General features: G+C 50.6%; 2 protein-coding genes across 7 annotated transcripts; both read left to right on the top strand.

The window, feature by feature from the left end:
- Positions 1–1,043: 1,043 nt before the first annotated feature.
- UFC1 (ubiquitin-fold modifier conjugating enzyme 1) lies at positions 1,044–13,487 on the top strand. 5 transcript variants are annotated; one of them, XM_087827779.1, is made up of 7 exons: positions 1,044–1,137; positions 9,695–9,890; positions 11,500–11,567; positions 11,805–11,868; positions 12,362–12,438; positions 12,682–12,772; positions 13,068–13,487. In XM_087827779.1, exons 2-7 carry the CDS (start codon positions 9,768–9,770, stop codon positions 13,143–13,145), a joined length of 501 nt encoding a protein of 166 aa, XP_087683905.1. In that variant the 5' UTR covers positions 1,044–1,137; positions 9,695–9,767; the 3' UTR covers positions 13,146–13,487. The 5 variants fall into 5 exon arrangements, with proteins under 5 accessions (XP_087683905.1, XP_087683904.1, XP_087683907.1 ...); XM_087827778.1 differs by having other exon boundaries at positions 1,070–1,137; positions 9,700–9,890; XM_016210421.2 differs by lacking the exon at positions 1,044–1,137 and adding an exon at positions 1,391–1,665.
- A 690-nt stretch (positions 13,488–14,177) lies between these two features.
- On the top strand, positions 14,178–20,124 carry USP21 (ubiquitin specific peptidase 21). Of its 2 annotated transcripts, none has more exons than XM_016210469.2 (13): positions 14,178–14,226; positions 15,005–15,613; positions 16,608–16,667; positions 16,824–16,944; positions 17,157–17,268; positions 17,453–17,608; positions 18,085–18,149; positions 18,420–18,523; positions 18,700–18,786; positions 19,036–19,114; positions 19,309–19,416; positions 19,495–19,609; positions 19,765–20,124. In XM_016210469.2, exons 2-13 carry the CDS (start codon positions 15,026–15,028, stop codon positions 19,853–19,855), a joined length of 1,686 nt encoding a protein of 561 aa, XP_016065955.2. In that variant the 5' UTR covers positions 14,178–14,226; positions 15,005–15,025; the 3' UTR covers positions 19,856–20,124. The 2 variants fall into 2 exon arrangements, with proteins under 2 accessions (XP_016065955.2, XP_016065954.2); XM_016210468.2 differs by having other exon boundaries at positions 18,019–18,149.
- Positions 20,125–20,631: the final 507 nt, after the last annotated feature.

Below are 20,631 nucleotides of genomic sequence, written 5' to 3'. Positions count from 1 at the left end.
GAAAACTCCTTTACTCCTACTGCTCTCGCGTCACACCAGCTTCCCCCTTTTCCCGTCGTTTCAAAACCAGAAAAACAAGAGGTAAGCTAGGGAGCCTTTGAGATAAAACCCAGTTAACCCTCAGCCAACCCCAATTCTCCAAACCCACCTGACCGTTCCCTACGCTCTTCTCACTTTATTAAAAGCTGAAGGCCTGGCGATCAGAACTGACTGCAACTGATGCTGCTAAAGTCTGCTCCGTCTTCCTTTCCGCAGGGGAAGGTAACCCCCAAACCTTTATTACCACGCAGCCCCACTGTCCTGTCCCCCAGCTCGTTCCGCTCCCTCCCAAACTTTCCCCATTACCTCGTCACACCAACAGGCTCTCCACTCCCCAAACCTCCGTTCTCTCCCATTCCACCCAAATTCTGCCGTAGGCCCTGCCCCCTCCACAGCCAATTTAACACTTTCAAACCCTCCCCCGAACGTCGTAAGTCCGACCCTCCCTTTCCCACGTCTCACAACACCCCTCCCAGGAACCCGCCCTCCTTCCGACCACACGCCACAGCCCTTCCCTCCGCACCCCGGCCGCCCCTCCGCCCCCACCCCGCGTCCCGGCGGGGCCGCAGCCCCGCTCCGCCCGGCCTCCCACGCGTCCCGCCCGCGGCCCCGCGGACGCCTCGCCCCCGCCCCCGCCCCGCCGGCCTCCCGCACGCCCCCCGGCCTCGCCCCTCCCCCACCTGGCCGCGGCCGCCACCTCCCTCCCAGGGCCCCGGGCAGGACGTCGCCACCGCCTCCCCGCACTTTCCTTCCCGCGGCCCTTCGCGGCCCGCCCGGCCCCGCCCCGGCCCGTTCGCGCCCCCTCCCCACGCCGGCCGCCCGGCCGCCCCGCCGCCTCACCCCGAGCTCAGGCTCGGCGCCGCCATGTTGGATCCATCCGCGCCGCTCCCCCCGCCGCCTCCCGGCGCCGCATCCGGGCTCCTGCCCCTGCCGCCGCCGCCGCGGGCGTGGGGCCGGGGGAGGGGAGCGGAGGCGCGAGGCGGGCGGGGGCGGGGAGAGGCTGCGTCCAGAGCGGCGCCTCCGGAACCCGGCCGGCTGCGGGCCGGCCCGCGGCGGCTTCAGGACCGCGGCCGGGCAGGAGCGGAGTGGCCATGCCAGGTGAGGGCAGCCTGGCGGCGGCCGTGCGCGGGGCGGGCCCGGCTTCACTGCGCGGCCGGAATGGGCTGGCGGCCATCTTGCTTTGGGGCAGCCGACAGCGCGAGTGTTCGCTGAGCGACGCGGCGGCGGGGCCACGGGAGCGGGGAAAGGGCCGCGCTCGTGCGTGTGGGAACGTCGGTGGCGCCAGAGCCGGCGAGTGTCGACTCGAAGACCCTCTGGCGGACGGGCAGGCGGCCATGGCTCATGAGGGCGGAATAGGACGGGTCGGGTTGTCGCGAACTGAGCGGAAGGTTCGAGGTCTGGACATGACCTTTGCTCTGAACTTCCTGTTAACCCGGACGCGCGGGACACCCGGGCCCGCGGCGCCGCGCGCTCTTCAAACGCTCTCGGATTTCACTCTGCTTTTTTGACCACCTGCTCCGGATGGGTCGCCCGAGCTGAGGCCTGCACTCCTGGGAAGTGGGGGCGAGGGGCCTGGTCAGCCTGGTGTGGCCTGTGAGACTGGGGGACCCGATTACACAAGGCCTTGTAAGTTGGCTGACTTGGTTGGTTTTACCCTGAGAGCACAGATAGACGTTGAAGAGTCTGAGCAGAGGTGTGCATAATTATGTTTGCATTTTAGGAAGACCACTAGTGCAGTGGGGATCGTGGACTGGAGAGGACAATTGGGAAGCTCTTGTCAGTCCTATAGAAAGGAGCGTGCGGATGGGAAAGAGAGATTGGAAATAGGTGTGCAGCAGAGGGAGGAATTCAAAGCGATTGCCCAGTGTTCTGACTTCGACAGTTGGGGAATGGTGACGTTTTTTGTTTAGGAGGGGGAATGAGTTTTAGGTGCCTGTGGGTTATCTTAGATAATGGAATATCAGATAGTGTAGGCTAGGAACCCAGAGGAAAGGTCTAGTGGGTGAGCGTGTGTGTGTGTGTGTGTGTGTGTGTGTGTGAATAGAAATGGTTGTTGAAGCCATGGAAGTAAGATGGCCGAGAGAGGAATACCCGCCCTTCAGGATGAGATGAGAAAAGGAATCCGAAAAGAGGACCACTGACTAGGGGCAAAGACAGGAAGTATCAAGGAAGCCGATCAAAGGGTTAACAACAGATCAGGTAAGGTGGGACCAAAATATGTCTGCTGGATTTTGCAACAAGGAAGTAATTTAGTAATTTTGGAGAAATCTGTTTCAGAGACATGGTGGGTTAGAAATCAGACTGAAGTAAATTGAATGACTGGAAAGGCACAATGTACAGTGTAGATATAAAGACTTTTTATGGTGTTGACTGTAAAAAGAGACCAGCAGTAGGGGGTAGCATGAGGGAGAATTCCAAAGAAAGAGGAATCTTAGGGGACTGGGATAACCAGATGGAGATGTCCTAATGTCAGTTTAATATACATATCTAGCTTTAGGAGAACAGTATATTAAATGGGGAAAAAGGAAGTGCAGAACAATCCATATGGCACATTTACATGGGCATTTAAAAAGTCACCATGAAAGTGGGCCTGGGAGGGATGAAACATACTTTTTAGATCTATCTTTACTGCTTGAACTTGTTTTACTATATAAATATTCCTCTTATAGAAAACTCCTTTTTAAACACTCCAGTGATGTATAGGCCAGAATTTCTGAATCACGAACATTTAAGGGCTTACTGAAGCCATAGACTTGGGTAAGCTCCCCAGAGAACAGCAGAGGACTAAGAAGAGTGCTCTAGGGAATTCCATCATTTAAAGCACAAATAGAAGAGGAGGCCTTGGAGGATCTTTGAAAAGCAACAGCCAATGGGGAAGAATAAAAACTGGTTGATAATTGTCACAATCAAAAGGAAGGGAGTGTTTCAAGAGGATGGGAGTTGTTCCAAAAAGTTTTCAGATGTCCCCAGAGGCAGCTAACAGGAAAGGTGCTTTTGGCCTCAGACCCAGGTTTTCTGGAAGCTTGGCACAAAGGTCAAAACCGTACCCCACGTTTCATGGAATCCTACATCCATGCTGTTCCACCATGGTGGGTCTCGAAGTCGACCCCAGCCAGCTCAGGTACCACCAGTGTTTTCACACTTGAGAGTGATACCCTCTAATCCCTAAAGCTGCCATCAAGAAAAACCTGTGTTGCCAGAACTGCTGAAGTTAAGGAATTGAAAGTTGAAGTTGAGAAGGTCAAAAACTAACTAGGGATTGCATGAATTTTCCTAAAAACAGCACAATGATAGGAAGAGTTAGCAGAGAGAAGTTATTTAATAGGTGCTGAAGTCCTCTGTAGGCATGAAGGTTCGAGGGTATTAGAGCCAAATGGCATGAGCTTCAAAGGGGAGAGTTTTTGGAAGAAAACGGGTGTGCACTTGTTTGAGAGCAACAATGGACAGCAAGGAGGAGGGTGACACCTGCCACCCATTCCTACTTTAGAAGGTTGAAGGGAAGAGATGTTCATTAGAAAAACAAAACAATTTCTACCCCACTCATTTTTTTCCACAATACTCACTGGAACTCTGTTCCTTTGTAAATAAGCTTTCCTGTATCTTCATTTTCACCAGTTGCTCCCCAGCTCTTCTCAGAGGCAGAGTCATTAGGACAGAAGTAGCTGTGATGTATGGAAAGGTGGTGTGTCCCACCTACATAAGCCCACAAAAAGGGCAGACACAGGCAGTAGTTAACCTAGATTCATACCCTCTCCGTGTTCCTGTCCTGAGGTGGTTTCACACCTAGCAATCTTGGCATCATGGTAGTAATTCCTTTCATGAGCCCACTTCTCCAAACCTAATGCAACCCCATTTAAAGGCCTGGAGAGGGGAGTCCTTGCTGAAAACTGCGTTCTCTAACAGTGTGACAGCCACTCCACTCATGGTAGCCTGTAGGGGGAAACGGTTCCCCCTTCCTTTAACAGGACTTGAAGGACTCAATTCTTTTGCCTGGGACCAAACCTTAGAATTTTTTTACAAAGTCCAGACATTGGGACAATTGTGTGTTCCTAAGCTAGTCTGTCCATTCATGGCTGCATCTGTAGGAATGTTTTTTGTTCGGGGGGTAGGGGAGCTGGGTGTTCACTCTTTCAACCCAAGGCCTTGAGATTTAACAGGTGCTAAGGAGGTCGTAGTGTAAGCAGAGCTGAGCAGATTTCCAGAGGGGAAGTGGAGCGAATACTGCTAAGCCAAGGACAACTGTGTAGAGAGGATACTTCAAACACAAAGAGCTTTGGTTAGCCATAGCCGAACAGCTGCTCACCCCTGGCTAAACTACATCATCTCTATAGTTCAAGCAAAAACCTCATCTCTTGCCTTATGTTCTTTTTCTACCCTCTCCTTGCTTCAACTAAAAACTTCCTTTACATCAGTTCCATCTCTTCCTGGGAGCCTCAGCTGAGAAAAAAAATCCCTCCAGCTTTCAAAGACTGGTTCCTTTCCCTGGACCCTCATTGCCATCCATTTCCTGCTTCTCAACACACTATTCCCACAATTACCTCTTCCTTCACTAGACTCTAAGCTGGTACCCTTCAGCTACTTTTCATATCTCCTATTTCCACTATGTCCTCTGAAATAGTTCTCAACCTGCTGTAGTTCTCAGTGATTAGAAAGTCCTTCTGTACTTAGAAAAGTCTACCTCTTTGTTACTTCCACTTATTGGTCCTATTTTTCCCCTCTCTGAGTTATAGCCCATTGTCAGCCCTTCAGATAGCTACCATGTCCCTATTAAATATTTTCTTCAAGTGAATGGTGATACCAATTCAAAGTATAGCAGATCTCTTATCTTTCCTGATCTGAATAAAGTCTGCTTGTCCCAGTCCATGCTGTTCCCTGCTCTACGAGAATTAAGATATTTTCAAACCAGACCTTCCCTTAAAGCAGTCTGTACCCTTTTAGCAACCAGTTGTCACAAGTATCCTCTTAACTCTTCCATGCCCACTGAGCCCTGTGTCCCAGCCTGGGCTTTACTCCTGAACTTTATCCTACAGTGACTTGCTTACTGACTGGACTGTCCTCTCTAGTTCTTAGTTATCCCATTAACTGCAAGCTGCCCCAGTTACTCATTTTCACCCAGGTCTCATACTGGCTCCTAATTTCAGTTGAACTTCAACCTAGAACTCCAGTGTCTCCTGATTTCTGGTTAGAAGAGTAGGGGCCACAATCAGTCACTGAAAACTAATCTTTCCAAAATGCTCCCTAACCTGTTTCGTTTTCTTCATTCACTAGCTCTGGCCTTCACTGATAGGACTTTGGACAAGTTCCTTAACGTCTCTGAGCTTACTTTGTAAAAGGGGCAAATATAGCTACCTCATAAGTCATTGTAGAGTGCTCAATAAGTGTTACCTAATATTGATATATAAGTTTTACCAGATTTCAGAAATTCAGGGAGTTCTTTATAACTGCTCTCTGCTGCCCCCATGGGAATGACTTTTTTAAGTCATTGGTAATCCTACAGTCCAGGACAAAATACAGCCCTGTCTTACCATCACAACCAGCTAATTAGAAAACCAAGTCTTTTTTTTTTTTTTTAAGTTTTTTTAGAGAGAAACATCAGTTTGTTGTTCCACTTACTCATGCACTCATTGATCCTTTTATGGCCCTGACTGGGGAATCGAACCCACAACCTTGGTGTATCAGGCGATGCTTTAACCAACTGAGCTACGTGACCAGGGTTAAACACATCTTTGGTTGGTGGTTCAATCAAATAAAAATGCTCCTATATTCTAGCCCGTTCTCTTTTTCAAAGAACCTATCAGGAAACATTTTTTTTCTTGAAATTAAGATATACTGCCTCTATGATGTTCTAGTTAATTGAGTGACACAAGGAAAGTCATTCAGTCATTCACTTAATATATGTTAAGCACTTCCTAATGTCAGGGACTGGGACAGGCATATATGATAAGGATACACATTGGTGAACAAAGCAGACATGACTTCATGAAGCTCGCTGTTTACATGAGTAGACAGGTGCTAAGAAAAGAAATACATCATTTTAAATTGAGATAAGTGTTGTGAGCCCTGGCTAGTGTGGCTCAGTTGGAGCATTGTCCTGTGCACGGGAGGGAGGGTTGCAGGTTTGATTCCCGACTAGGGCATGTACCCAGATTGTGTGTTCCATCCCCCAGTCGGGGTGAGAATGGGAGGCAGCCAATTGATGTCTGTTTGTCTCTCTCCCCCCTTCCTCTCTTTCTAAAATCAATTTTTTTTAAAGTGCTGTGAAGGAAAAGAACAGTGCTGTGACAGAAAAACACGAATGAACAGGGAAAGCCCCTCTTTGAAGCAGCAGCAGCATGGAAGCTGCAACCTAAAGAACAGGAAAAAGCCAGGCATCTTGTAGATATTGGGAAGTGTTCTGGGCTGAGAAGACACCTGCAAAAGGTCAGCAGGCAAAGAACACGGCCCCTTGGGAATCTGAATCACTGTGATGAACCACTGTAGGCTTCTGAGGTTTATTGCTTTTTTTTTCATTGCTCATAAATCACTCTTTAATAACTCTTCTATAATGTTACTAAAAATCACTAGTCTTAGTCATTCAGTTTCCAGGTTTTCATCTAAAATTTCCCTCTTTGAAAATGTGGACATGTGCCATATTGTGAATTCCTCAGATTACCTACAGGGGACACACTATCACTCACAAAATACTTCTGACTTCTAGAACACCATGTATCTAGGACCTGAACTCGTTTAAAATGCTAAGAATCCTATTAAATTTTACTTAATGAACTTATAAATAACAAAAAGAACTTAACTCCTCACATTACCATATTTCTTCATGTTTCTTCAAAGTTTTAGCTATTCATACGTGTTTTTATATAGCTAAAATAATAATATTGTGTAACAGTTTGTTTACCTAAATAACTCAAGAAGCAACCTAAATATTACAAATTGCCCAGCTGGTGTTGCTCAGTGGTTGAGCGTGGACCCATAGACCAGGAGGTCACAATTTGATTCCCGGTCGAGGCGTATGCCTGGGTTGTGGGCTGGATCCCCCAACAGGGGCATGCAGGAGGTAGCTGATAGATTCTCATCACTGATGTTTCTATTTCTCCCTCTCTCTTCCTCTCTGAAAGCAATAAAAACATTTAAAAATATGTATTACAAATAATAGAATTTATTACAATGGAGGGATAACATGCAGAAATAACTTTTCTTTATATATGCAAACAGTAAGTTAAAGATATAACCAAAGAAAAGACCCAACAGCAACAAAACAGATAAAATGACTAGGAATAACCTTAACAAGAATGTACACAATATGTATGAATGAAATTTTAAAATGCTACCCACATAAAAGAAAGTTGAACAAATGAAAAGTAACATTGTATTCTTGGATAGAGAAAACAAGGATGTCAATTTCCCAAATTTGTCTATAAATTTAATATAATCTAGATTAAGATATCAGCAAGATTTTAAAAAATAAAGCTTATTTTAAAGTTCAAGTGTTAAAATAAGAATTGAAAGTTTTGAAAAAGCAGAGCAAGCTAACCCAACCAGATATAAAAATGCATTGTATTATGACGCTACAATAATTAAAACAGTGGAATGATGCCCTGTGAATAGACAAATTGATGGAACGGAATAGAAGGTCCAGTGATAGACCCAAATTCATATGGAAATTTTGTATGATAAAAACCTCTCTTTAGATGAGTGGGGAAATAGCATTATATAATAAATGTTGTTGGGACACTGAATGGGAAAGAATATTGGACCCCTACATCATACTCTTCACCAAAATCAATTCCTATGGCCCTCACCAGGTGGCTCAGTTGATGAGAGCATCGTTCTGATAAGCCAAGGTTGCAGGGCTTGATCTCCAGTCAGGAACCATACAAGAAGCAACAATGAATGCATAAACAAGTGGAATAACAAATCGATGTTTCTTTCCTTTTCTCTCTAATAAATGAAAAACATTTTTTTAATTCCTTACGGGTTTTAGTAGCCACTCATAACTAATATAAGACACTGGGAGCCACCTAAAACATAAGGGTACAAAGAGGTGGAAAGTAAAAGAAGAGTAAAATATATATGCAAACATAAACCAAATGAACATATAACAACATATAGTAGACTTGAAGGCAAAAAGCATTACGAGGAATAAATAAGAGCACTCTATATCAAAAAGTTCAATTTACCAGGAAGTTCTAAATTTGTATGCATTTAATAACACGTACAAGAAAAAATAGACATTTGTAGTCATAACACAAGGTTTAACATACCTCTCATTCCATGACAGATATTCTTGGCAACTTTAAGATGTACAATAAATTAACTGCAGTCACCATGCTTTATATTAGATCCTCAGAATTTATTCTTATAACAAAGTTTGACCTACATGTCACCATTTTCCCCTCCCCCATCTCCAAAGCCTTATTCCAAATTTCTGCACTTTGTACCACACCACAGTGCCTACACCCAGGAGGAAATTGATCTTTATTTCCCCTGGAGAGAGCTCCAGTGAGATACTAAAAAGCTTTGTCTTACCCTTATCCAATATCCCATATGTTAAAGAAAAAACTGTATAGCATACTATAAAAGACAAAAAACACATAATCTCAATGAACACAAAAAGCATTTGGAAAAAGTCCATGGTTAAAACCTTCACCACTAGGAATAAAAGGGAACTTCCTTAACTTGATAAAGGGCATCTAGGAAAAGCCTATAGCTAACATATTTAATGAAGAAAGGCAACGCTTGCCCCCTAAAATCAGAACAAGACAAGGATGTCTGCTCTCTATTCAACATTGTACTGGAGGTTTCAGCCATTAGAAATTAATACATAGTATGCTTATCACATTTGTAGATTGGCTACAGAATGTTATGATCAATAGGATATGACCCAAAATTATTGCAACAGGCTGGAACGATTAACAGCATAAACGAGATGTAAATTAAAACCCAAATGAATACATTTAGGTTTAAAAACCAACTAGAAGTTACAAAATTATGCAAAAGAATTGCTGAATATCTACTGTGTGCCATGCACTAGAGATGGAGGCATGATTCCTTCCTAGGTGGACTAATTCCAGACCCAAAAAAATGTCTACGCTGGACCAAGACTTCCTGTGATCTCTCAGCTCCTTGGCACTTGTTAATATAATTCCCTAATTCAACTGTGTTAATTCTTCGGGGCCCAGATCGCATACTGTACTTTGAGTCTCCAAGGTTTGCAATAATTACCAGGAGTTCAATACCTTCCTCTTGAATGACTTCATTGGCCCTGGACCCTCAGGCCGAGTAAGTACTCGGAAAGTAAGGAAGCCGTTTGACGCGAAAACGTGAATTGCGCGTTTTAGGAAGACAATGCCTGGAACGGAGCCTAGAAAGGCCTGGAATTCTAACAACTCTCGGAGTGTGGGGAGGTGTCCGGAAGCGTTTCGGGGATTACCTCTCTGAGCATGAGCGGAAGCCACGCTTTGAGCAGTCGGCCCGGTGGGTGGTTGGTTTGGGAGGGGGGCGGTACTGATAAGCGCCATATTCAGGACAGGGCGGTCCGTTTCCATTCTGTTCTTCCCGTTGTACCTGCGAACAGGTGACAAATTTGTCTTCGCTACTAGAAAATAAAGGTCACATTGGAGGAAGTCTTAAGGCAGCCCAACTTTCCATTTTCCCGTAGTAAAGATGGCTGCGCCCAGAATGTAAACGACAGGCAAAACCACTTCCGCGTTTCTCCTGCGCCCTCACCCAAGATGGCGGACGAGGCCACCCGGCGTGTAGTGTCGGAGATTCCGGTGCTGAAGACTAACGCCGGACCTCGAGATCGGGAGTTGTGGGTGCAGCGCCTCAAGGAGGAGTATCAGTCTCTTATCCGGGTCAGTTGTGCTACTGCGACCTTTCGCGTCGCAAAAGCGTTACCGGTAATGTGTGCTTAGGAATAGGCTCCGTGTGGAAGCCCTTTCCGCTCTTAAAGTTGAACTCCCAAATTCATAGAAACTGTAGAAATGCGGGGGTGGGGGTGGGGAGCGCAGAAGAGACTCGCGTGGGGAGCCACAGTCGGACCAGGCTTTCTGTCTGAAAGCAGCACTGACTTTAGGGATGCGCCCCTGGGAAGGTGACGTGTCCCGCTGGCTCGGGCGCTTGCTCCCCCGGACGTGAGGAGGTGGTCTCTCTGCCCCCCTTCACTCCTGGGGGAGGAACACGCGTTAGGGCCGAAAACTCAAGCAGGTGGTAGTTGCAGAATCGCGGAGCTGAGCTCGCCGTCACGAAGGAGCCATGCTCTCAGTTAATCTCCCTTCTCTGTAAGAAAAAAGTTTGGTCAGTGGTCTCTTGTTTCCTGCCACGTGCTGACATTCACTAAAGATAATCTTTATTATACACCTAGTACCTAGGAAGGGGATCCAAAGCCGAATAAGGTAGAGCCTACTGAGGTACAGAAACGATCATTAAAACACATTGTTTAAGTGGAGACAGGGAGGCTGAGAAACTGCTCGGATGTTTTGAAGCAGGGGATGAGATGCCTAATCCAGTTTGGGTCTGGTCAGGGAAGGCTTCCTGGAAGAGGCAGTGCTTGAGCTGAGACTTATCCTGTAAACATAAGCCAGCCAGATAAAACATGAAGGTAAAGGAAGGACATTCATGGCAAAAGGGACAGAATGAACAAAGGCATAGATGATAGAAACACCGTGATGTGTATGAAGAAACATAATTAAGAGTTGCTACAGCATCAAATGTGTGGCAGGGGGTGGTGAGCAAGGTTTGATAGGTAGGTTGGAGCACTCGAATTTTATCTTGGAGGCTTTGGGGTACTTTTAAAGATTTTAACTCAGGAATAACATGGTCAGATTTGGGTTTAGATCATTCACAGTGGCAGTAGAGAGGAAAATAGAATTGACAGGGATAAGATTGAAAGTAGGAAACAAGTTAGGAGGCTGCCATTAATCCAGCAAAAGAAAGGTGATCTAACCTCTGCAGTTAGTTATAGTGAGAACTGAGAGGAAAGGTAGGTTTCAAGAATATTCAGAAGGTAAAATCAGCAGGACATCGTTACGGTTGATGGATTAGAGTAAAGGAGAGGGAAGGTCAAGAATGATTCCAGGTTTCTGGTGTGGTAATCTGAGTGGTAATCTGAGATTGATGCATTGGAGAAATAGGTCTGAAGGAACAGAGGGAAATGCTGAGTTTGAGATACCTGTGAAACAAAGATAGAAATTTCTATATATAGTTGGATACTGGAGGCTAAAGCTCTGAGAAAACATCTGGATTAAAGATAAAGATTTGGAAGTCATCAGCAATCTATTCTCTGTTCTGGGCAAGTTGCTAGTCCTCTGCTTACCAGTGTAACTTTGTTTTTAATTTTGCTTAAGTCTGAAAAGTTTGGTAAAAATACTAAGAGAGAAAGTAATCACATAATTTTCTTTTGAGGGGAGGGGGACTGCCCTTGGTTCCAGCTTCCCCTTCAAAGACTGGATCCTCTGCTTTTAGTATGTGGAGAGCAACAAGATCGCAGACACCGATTGGTTCCGACTGGAGTCTAACAAGGAAGGGACTCGGTAGGCAGACCCTCTGGGGGTATTGGGGTGGGAATCTTACATGGCTTTAGCATTTAGTGTCTCAAAGCTCACTACCAGGTCATCCCTGCCTCATATTGGCTGTGTCCACTCCCACAGCTCCAGTGTTTCCCAGTTCCAATCCCATGAGTCTACCAGGCTGGTCACTTAAGCCAAGAAGATGTCATTTGAGTATGAGCAGAGTGGTTAAATTGGACTGAGGTTTGGTCTTTATTTTAGGTGGTTTGGAAAATGCTGGTATATCCATGATCTCCTCAAATATGAGTTTGACATCGAGTTTGATGTGAGTATGATAAAGTGGGAAATACGGAGGTTAACAAGCTAAGATTTCTTGAAAGGACTAAAGAAAACTTTTCAAATGGGAGGTAAAAGCTGAGGTTTGAAGCAAGCATAGGTTACAGTTACTGATTACCAAGTCCAGAATCATGGTGTGCACATGCTGCTTATGGAATTTGCCAAACATTTCAGTTCAACCAAGAAATGTGGGTCTAATTACATTATTTCCTTTTTTTTTTAATATGTTTTTGATTTTAGAGAGAGAGGAAGGGTGAGAGAGGGATAGAAACATTGATGAGAGAGAGACATCGATCAGCTGCCTCTTGCCCACCCACTACTGGGGATCAAGCCTGCAACCTGGGCATGTGCCCTGACTGGGAATCGAACCGGTGACCTCTTGGTGCATGGCATGACACTGAACCAGCTGAGCCACACCAGCTGGGCACATTAGTTCCTTTCTGTCCTGATTCTCTTTTATTAAGGTTTTATAATTCCTCCAGATTCCTATCACATATCCTACCACTGCCCCAGAAATTGCAGTCCCTGAACTGGATGGAAAAACAGCCAAGATGTACAGGTAGGACTGAATAGGAGATGGGAATGGTCAAAAAAGGGCTTAGGGAAGACCCCTGGGAGGCAGGAGTTTTCCCAGAGTCTGCTGACCTAGAGGGGCCCCAGGCCTCCTTCTGTCAAGCCTGGGCAGTGTACTTAGCTGACTTGTTCTCAGTTTGGATCACTAACAGTCTTGTGCTCCCAAGAGGATGCTGTGTTTCATGGTAAACCTTGCATGTCAACACCTCTTCCCTCTTGTCTCTTTCAGGGGTGGCAAAATTTGTCTGACTGATCACTTTAAGCCTTTGTGGGCCAGGAATGTGCCCAAGTTTGGACTAGCTCATCTCATGGCTCTGGGGGTAAGTTTGGGGTATTTTGTATATAAGAGGGGGAAAGGGTTAGACCCTGAGAACTATAAAAAAAGTAACTGATCCACTCTTACATCGATGCTTCTCTGTCCTTCTCCCTTCCTCCTCCACCACCCCCCAAAATCAGTAAGTATAAAAAAGAAAAGTAACTGAGAATAAACAAGAAATAACAGTGTTGTCCCTTGGGTAAGTGTTCCCCTAGAATCTCTCTAGGAAGGAGCTTCTGATGGAACAAAATGCATTGCCTAGGTGGTAGTAATCTTACAGGATCTCTCTTGTATTGCAGCTGGGTCCGTGGCTGGCAGTGGAAATCCCCGATCTGATTCAGAAAGGTGTTATTCAGCATAAAGAGAAATGCAACTGAAGGATCAAGACACTGAGGCTGGATAACCTTTGATAGGCTATGTTCCGTTTTCCTGTGTGTCCCTTACTCATCTAATGGCTTCCCTCACTCTCCTTCACCCACAATTGTTACTAAGTAGCTGCAGCAGGGGTTGTTGGAACAACAACAAACAGTGTTGCTACTGAATCTCTAAGGCTACACCAGGAGGGGAAAACCTGGGGCTTTGGAAAACCAAAAGGCCATTTATATTCCTTCCCGGGGTGGAGCAGTGTGAGGTCCTGGAGGGACAGGGGTGATGGAAAGTGGGTACATAGTCCTTTTGGTTTCTGGAGATAACTCATCAATAAAAGCTGCTTCCTCTGGTGGCCCGTGGTTCTCATTGGCGGCTGTTAACAGTGGATGAGGAGGCCAAGACACATGTACAACTGCAGTCGTTTGGGAGAGGGGAAGATGGAGGATGCTCTGGTCAGGAGCTGGGGAGTGAATGGAAAAGGCTTGACTGCTCTCCCTGCTGCTGAGGTCTTCCTTTGCCTTTTCGAGGGGAGCCTCAGGTGCAAGGTGCTTGAGGAAAGGCTTTGCAAGGCCGGCTTTCCCAGCATACCACGGGGATAGTCCTGTCCCTGCTGCTGAACCCACGGCCGCAGCTCCCTCGGAAGGACCTGCGCTGCAAGCCCGGGGGCCACGCTCCAGTGGTCAGATCACATCCTTTGGGCCACAGAGTGAGGTGACGGGACCCTATACCTCAGGGTCTTCGTTTGCTGCAATTCTGGGCAAGTCTGAGAACTGGTGGTTCTTAAGTTGGCTGCGTTTCCATGGTGTCGCCCGGGGAGTCGAGGGGCGGGGTCGCGCAAGCGCCAGGGAAGCAAGCCCGCCGGTCCGAGCGCGGTTGCGCAGGCGCTGTAAGAGACGCTGAAGCCGGCGGATGGTGGCGGGCGGGACCAACAAAGATGGCGGCGGCCCCGGCGGCGGGAGCGACCAGGGCGACAGCTGCCGCTGAAGCTGCAGCCCGGCCCGTGGGGATGCTGCACGGGGGCAGTGGGGGGCGGCCCTGAGCTTGGGGCCTGGCCCTGGCTGGGCTTCCCTGCCGCTCCCCAGGGGACAGGTACGGGCCGCGGCGTTACTACCGGCGGCGGGGGGGAATGCCCCGAACCCGGGAGGACGCGGTCCCCCGAGGCCGAGGCCAGGGGCGGGCGGGCCCGGGGGAACTGGGCTGCAGGGGCCGCGGGGAATACAGCGCCGGGCTCCGGAGCCAATCAGCGGTCTCGGCCTTTCTGCCCTCGAGGGGGGCGGACCCGCCGAGGCCCTGCCGCGGTGCGGGAGGTGCAGAGGTGGGGGTCAGGGAGTGCCCGCCCTCCCGCCGAGGCCTGAGCCCCAGCACCGCGTTGGAGGTCCAGGGTGGGGGAGGGAGTCGCAAGTCACCCATTTGGTCGGCTTCCTTTGCAGCCCGGAGGGCCAGGGGTTGAGGGTGGGATGCTGTCTTCTGGGCTGTCGTCCTTGCACCCACACCCCCATTGACCAGGGGGCCTAAGGGAGTCTGGGTACATCCCACTTGACTTCCCAGGTATGGGGGCCCTTGTCACGAGCGTTTAGATGGTAAAGACAGCTGAGATGGGGGCTATCATTGGCTTCTCGGTAAAGCTGTTTTCTGCAGGGAGGTAGTGAGGAATATAGGAGTCCAAGCAGTGGGCCGCTGGCGCTCACTCATTTGTACTCAACAGATACTAAGTATTTACGTGGTGTGGAACATTGTGCTAGGTGCCGGGGGTGCGGTGACTGATATGGTAACATGGTTCCTGCCGTCAGGGCATGCAGGTGCTAGTATGGTGGCTTAGGTTTCCCCTGCGTGCATACTCACATGCCGACCTCTCCTCTTCTCCCAGGTCCAGCCTGTGGTGTCCACAATGCCCCAGGCCTCCGAGCACCGCCTGGGCCGGACCAGAGAGCCCCCTGTTAATGTCCAGCCTCGAGTGGGATCCAAACTACCGTTTGCCCCCCGGGCCCGCAGCAAGGAGCGCCGAAACCCAGCCCCTGGGCCAAACCCCATGTTACGGCCTCTGCCTCCCCGGCCAGGTCCGCCTGAGGAACGGCTCAAGAAACTGGAGCTAGGACGGGCACGGACCTCAGGCCCTCGTACCAGAGGTCCCCTTCGGGCAGATCATGGAGTTCCCCTGCCTGGCTCACCACCCCCAGCTGTGGCTCTGCCTCTCCCATCCAGGACCAACCTAGCCCGATCCAAGTCTGTGAGCAGTGGGGACCTGCGTCCAATGGGAGGGCACCGAGGCGCTGGAGAGCTGGGGGCTGCGCTGAGCCGCCTGGCGCTCAGGCCGGAACCACCCACTCTGAGACGGAGCACCTCCCTCCGCCGCCTCGGGGGCTTTCCTGGGCCCCCCACCTTGCTCAGCATACGGATGGAGCCCCCTGCTTCCCATGGTACTTTCCATGTGTTATCTGCCCGGCCCTCGGAGCCTTTCTACTCTGATGACAAGACGGTGAGGACTTACAGCACACGTGGCCTTCCGTTCTCATGTTCCTCCAGCTTTCTTGCCATAGTATGGCTTTCCTTGCCCCTTTTCCCAAGTTCCTTTTTTTTTATTTTTTATTTTTTATTGATTTCAGAGAGAGGAAGGGAGAGGGGGAGAGAGAGAGAAACATCAGTGATGAAAGGGAATCATCGATTGGCTGCCTCCTGCACAATCCCTGCTAGAGATTGAGCCCACAACCCAGGCATGTACTCTGACCAGGGATGAAACTGACCTCCAGGTTCCAGTGGATGTTCAGCCATGGATCCACACGGCCTGGCTCAAGTTCCTTTTTTAGCCCCTCATTACAGCATTTGGACTCTTCTCTCCCTTACTTAAGTACTCTTTTGAGGTTGTCTGTCACTCCCTAGCATGCTGCGCCACTTCAGTTCCTAGGAAATTAACCCAACCATTTGGAATTCTCTTTTGGGTCCCCCAGGCCCTTACTTTCCCTTGCAGAGCCTTCTCTCCTAGGACACTACCTAGGCCTAATTAATCTCTGGAGCTGAGGAGGGGCGGGCTCAGAAAATGTGAGCTAGTGTGCTTGCCCATTTCTCAAGCCAAATGAACTAGGCTGGTTGCATTTGGAGCTATCAGGAGAGGGGGCAGGAAGGAGCCACGGGGGCAGGAGGGGGACTTGGAAGCAGCAAGGTGGGAGTGGGGAGCAGCTGGGCAACCATGCCAGTGCTTGGGGAGTTGCCCCAGGAGCTGCATTGCCGGCTAGCTGGGCAGAGGAGTAAGTGGGGAACAGGTGGGACTGCCATGGCTGAATCCGTGGTACATTCAGCTGTGATGGGCTTACTACTCATGGCCAATGAGGTAGGGAGACCCCAATACCCAGTGAGAGAAAGGATAAAGTTTGGGTTGAAGTATTGGGTGGGCAAAGCAATGGGCAGCATGCTGTTGAAAGGTTAAAATGCCACATGATATATGGGAACCTGCTGACTGCACTCTGACCTTCCAGGCTCATCACACGCTGCTTCTGGGCTCTGGTCATGTTGGTCTCCGAAATCTGGGAAACACGGTAAGAGTCATTCTCCTGTCCTTCCTGTCTAACAGGAATGTGAACCTGTGCTGGGGTTGGGAACCTGCTGGCTTGGGGAAGGAGAGCTCTGAAGCTCTGCTAGGCTCCTTAGGCCTGGTCTGGAGAGATAACAGCAGTGTCTCTGCTGCTCCCCAGTGCTTCCTGAATGCCGTGCTACAGTGTTTGAGCAGCACTCGGCCTCTCCGGGACTTCTGTCTGCGAAGGGACTTCCGGCAAGAGGTGCCTGGAGGGGGCCGAGCCCAAGAGCTCACTGAAGGTGGGGCAACAACTCCTGCCCCCCCAAGTCCTCTTCTCCCCAACCCCTAGCAGGTCCAACTGCCAGTGTTGGCAGCCCCAGCCCTCAAATCTGGCATTTGTATCTTTTTCCTGGCGCCTACTTTGTAAAGGTTGTTTTCCACCTCAGTCTCCTCTTGCTTGCCTCTTCTAGTCACTAACCTTTGTTTCCCTTTCTCGCTCCCACCTTAATAGCCTTTGCAGATGTGATTGGTGCCCTGTGGCACCCTGACTCCTGTGAGGCTGTGAATCCTACTCGATTCCGAGCTGTCTTCCAGAAATACGTTCCCTCCTTCTCTGGATACAGGTGGGAGAGCTGGAGGGTATGGAATTTCTCTCTCGCCATATCTGGGGATAGGGCCAAGCAGGGGCCCTGGCAGCATTGTTTTGAGCCTTGGGATATCCTTAATCCAGGAAGTGGGGACCAGTGTCTGGCAGGGGATTATGTCTGTGGACTAGGGGGATCAGTTGCCCATACTCTTTGGCTGTAGCCAGCAGGATGCCCAGGAGTTCCTGAAGCTCCTCATGGAGCGGCTACACCTTGAAATCAACCGACGAGGCCGCCGGGCTCCGCCAATCCTGGCCAGTAGTCCAGCCCCCTGTCCACCCCGCTGTGGAGGGGCTCTGCTGGAAGAACCTGACTTAAGGTAAAGCTACTCTCCCTCCCTCTTCTCCCAGCACTTTACCAGTAACATTTTCCTTCCCAGAGCAGAGTTAGTCAAGACTGAGGGTATAGGGTCCAGGAAATGCATGGCCTAGAGAATGGTCTGAGAAGCCGTGCAGAATGGGAGGGCTGAGGCAGATGGAGCAGAAGGCAGTGCTGGGGTTGTCGCCATGTGGAAGGAGGAGGGGATAATTAATTACAACAAGGTACATAGAGGGCTTGAAGCCCGAGGGAGGAAGAGAGCATGCGCCTCTTGTCTGCATCCCTTCCTTTTCCTCTTACCTTGGCTTTCCCCAGAAAGCCCTCTGAAGCATTACTCCTTTGACTCTTCCTTGAAATTTAGAGAAGGAGCTGAGGTATGGGTGGGGTACAGGGCTCTGTGAATCATTTCAGTGGTGTTCGTGTGCCCAGTTTTCCTGCTGTCTCATGGGTGCTCCCATGTCCCTTCATCTGTGGTAGTGATGATGACCGGGCCAACCTAATGTGGAAGCGGTACCTGGAGCGAGAGGACAGCAAGATTGTGGGTATGGAATGAGCACAGCAATGGGGGAAATCAGCTTGGGGTGGGGGGGTAGGGGGGTGGGGGGTGGGGGGTGGAGGTTCAGGCTTGGGAGGGAGAAAATGACACTGTCAAGAGGTGTGGGAAGAGGGCGGGTGATGAAAACGTGGAACAGGCTTGTTAGGAGTGTTGGTGGTGGGGATGGAGGTCAGGCAAGGGTGTGGGAAGAGACGGAATCAGAACAAACGTCTCAGCGTCCCACAGTGACTTTCTCCTGCTCTTTGCTTTTATCTAGACCTATTTGTGGGCCAGTTGAAAAGTTGTCTCAAGTGCCAGGCCTGTGGGTATCGCTCCACGACCTTCGAGGTTTTTTGTGACCTGTCCCTGCCCATCCCCAAGGTGGGATTCCAGAGGATTCCAGGGGTGGATGGGACATGGGTTCAGTGACCCAGCCCTACCCACCCCCAGGGTGTGGGAGGGAACCCTTTGGGTCTCTGGAGAATTGAAACCTGGATTAAGAAGAGTTGGAAAAGGAAATTCAGAAGACGCTGATCTTCATTCCCCTTTCCCTCCAGAAAGGATTTGCTGGGGGCAAAGTGTCTCTGCGGGACTGTTTCAGCCTTTTCACCAAGGAGGAAGAGCTCGAGTCGGAAAACGCCCCAGTACGTGGGGCTCAAGCCTGGGGGGCTTCATATGCGTAAAAGGGGTTGCATGATGCCTTACTATGGGGAATACTTTTATGTGGGGGTTTGTGTTGGAGTCTCCGGTAAGTCCTAGCACTAGTAGGGCAAAGGGGGCCCAGAGGATACAGAAGTAATGAGAAGCATGGGAAGTTTGTATGTGTCAGGGTGTCGGAAAAGCCATTCAACATGAGGAGCACAGTAACCTAACATTAAGTGACATTTATTCAGGTATGTGACCGCTGTCGGCAGAAAACACGAAGTACCAAAAAGTTGACAGTACAGAGATTCCCCCGAATCCTCGTGCTCCGTATCCTGATCTCCAAATTCCGCCTCTCCTGTCGATTCTTCTCATTCCCCGCGTTTGCGGGGCTGGGCCTCTGGGAAGTGACTTCCTCAGGGAAGCTCCAGCTCCCCCTGCCGTCCACCGGGCGGAGCGCACGCGGGAGGGCGCGGGCCCTCGAGGCCGCCGCCTCTTCTCTATGCTCCTTAACCAGGGCTTAGATCTTAATCGGTTTTCCGCATCCCGAGGCTCCATCAAGAAAAGTTCCGTAGGTGTAGACTTCCCGCTGCAGCGACTGAGCCTAGGGGACTTTGCCAGTGACAAGGCCGGTGAGTCTGCCGGGAGCCCGGAGCGCCCGGGGGGAGGGCGTGGGCACCGCCGCTGGAACCCGCGCCTCCGCTCCGCAGGAAGCCCGGTCTACCAGCTGTACGCCCTCTGCAACCACTCGGGCAGCGTCCACTACGGCCACTACACAGCCCTGTGCCGGTGCCAGACCGGCTGGCACGTCTACAACGACTCTCGGTGAGAACAGCCTCCCGCCGGCTCCCGCCGGCTCCCGCCGCCCCGAGGCGAAGCCCCGGAGGGCAGAGCCTGGTGAGGCGGGGCCTCCTGACCCCGCTGCGCGCCGGCCGGGGAGGGACCGGCCGGAGCGTCACCCTCCCGCCCCTTCTCCCCAGGGTCTCCCCGGTCAGTGAGAACCAGGTGGCCTCCAGCGAGGGCTACGTGCTGTTCTACCAGCTGACGCAGGAGCCGCCCCGGGGCCTGTGACGCCCCCACACCCCGGACCGTGAAACCCTTTCAACACCCTTAAGCCCCAGGCTCCCCATTTACCTCAGAGACGTCTATTTTTGTGTCTTTTTCATTGGGGAGGGGGTGGGGTGATTGTAGCTCCCATTATTTTTTTTATTAAAAAGTACCCTTCCACCTGGAGGTCCCCTTGTCTCCCGGCCCCATGTACAAAGCTCCCCAGGCCCTGCCCGTGTACAGCCCCCGGACTCTACAATCTCACTTTTTGTGAATAAATTTATTAAGAAAAACTGGTCCTTGTTTGTACTTATGCTTGGGGCGGGGTGGGAAGAATTGGATCTTCCCCGACCCGTCGAGCGGAAGGAGGGCAGGCAAACTCGAGGCGAAGGGGGCTGGCTCTCGAGGGCGGGCACCCCGGGGCCCTGCGGACGGGCGCGCGCGGCCGGGCGGCCCTCGCTCCCGCAGCCAGGCTGTTGCCAACACCAGGAGCTGTTTACGGAGCCGCGTCCCCGCGGGCCAGCCTCCGGGGCCCCGGCGCGCGGAGCCGTCCTCCTGGGCTCTCGCCTGGCTGGGCCTGGAGCCAGCGCCGGGCGCCGCCCCCGGCGCCGCGCTGCTTAACCGCCCGCTCCGCGAACCACCTCCCACCGCCCGCGTCCGTCCGCCCGCGTGCGCAGCCCGCCCGGTGTTTTCATTGGCGAGCGTCAGCCGGGACATTCTGGGCCCACCAATCAGAAGCAAGGAGCGCTGCGCCGGCGCGGGCCGCGGGGGCGCTAGGCTGAGGCTTAGGGGCGGCGCCG

The sequence above is a fragment of the Miniopterus natalensis genome, chromosome 19, assembly GCF_054644295.1.
Source record: "Miniopterus natalensis isolate mMinNat1 chromosome 19, mMinNat1.hap1, whole genome shotgun sequence".
NCBI lineage: Eukaryota > Metazoa > Chordata > Mammalia > Chiroptera > Miniopteridae > Miniopterus > Miniopterus natalensis.
The sequence above is the reverse complement of the archived record's forward strand: the minus strand, read 5'-3'. Positions and strand labels throughout refer to the sequence as shown.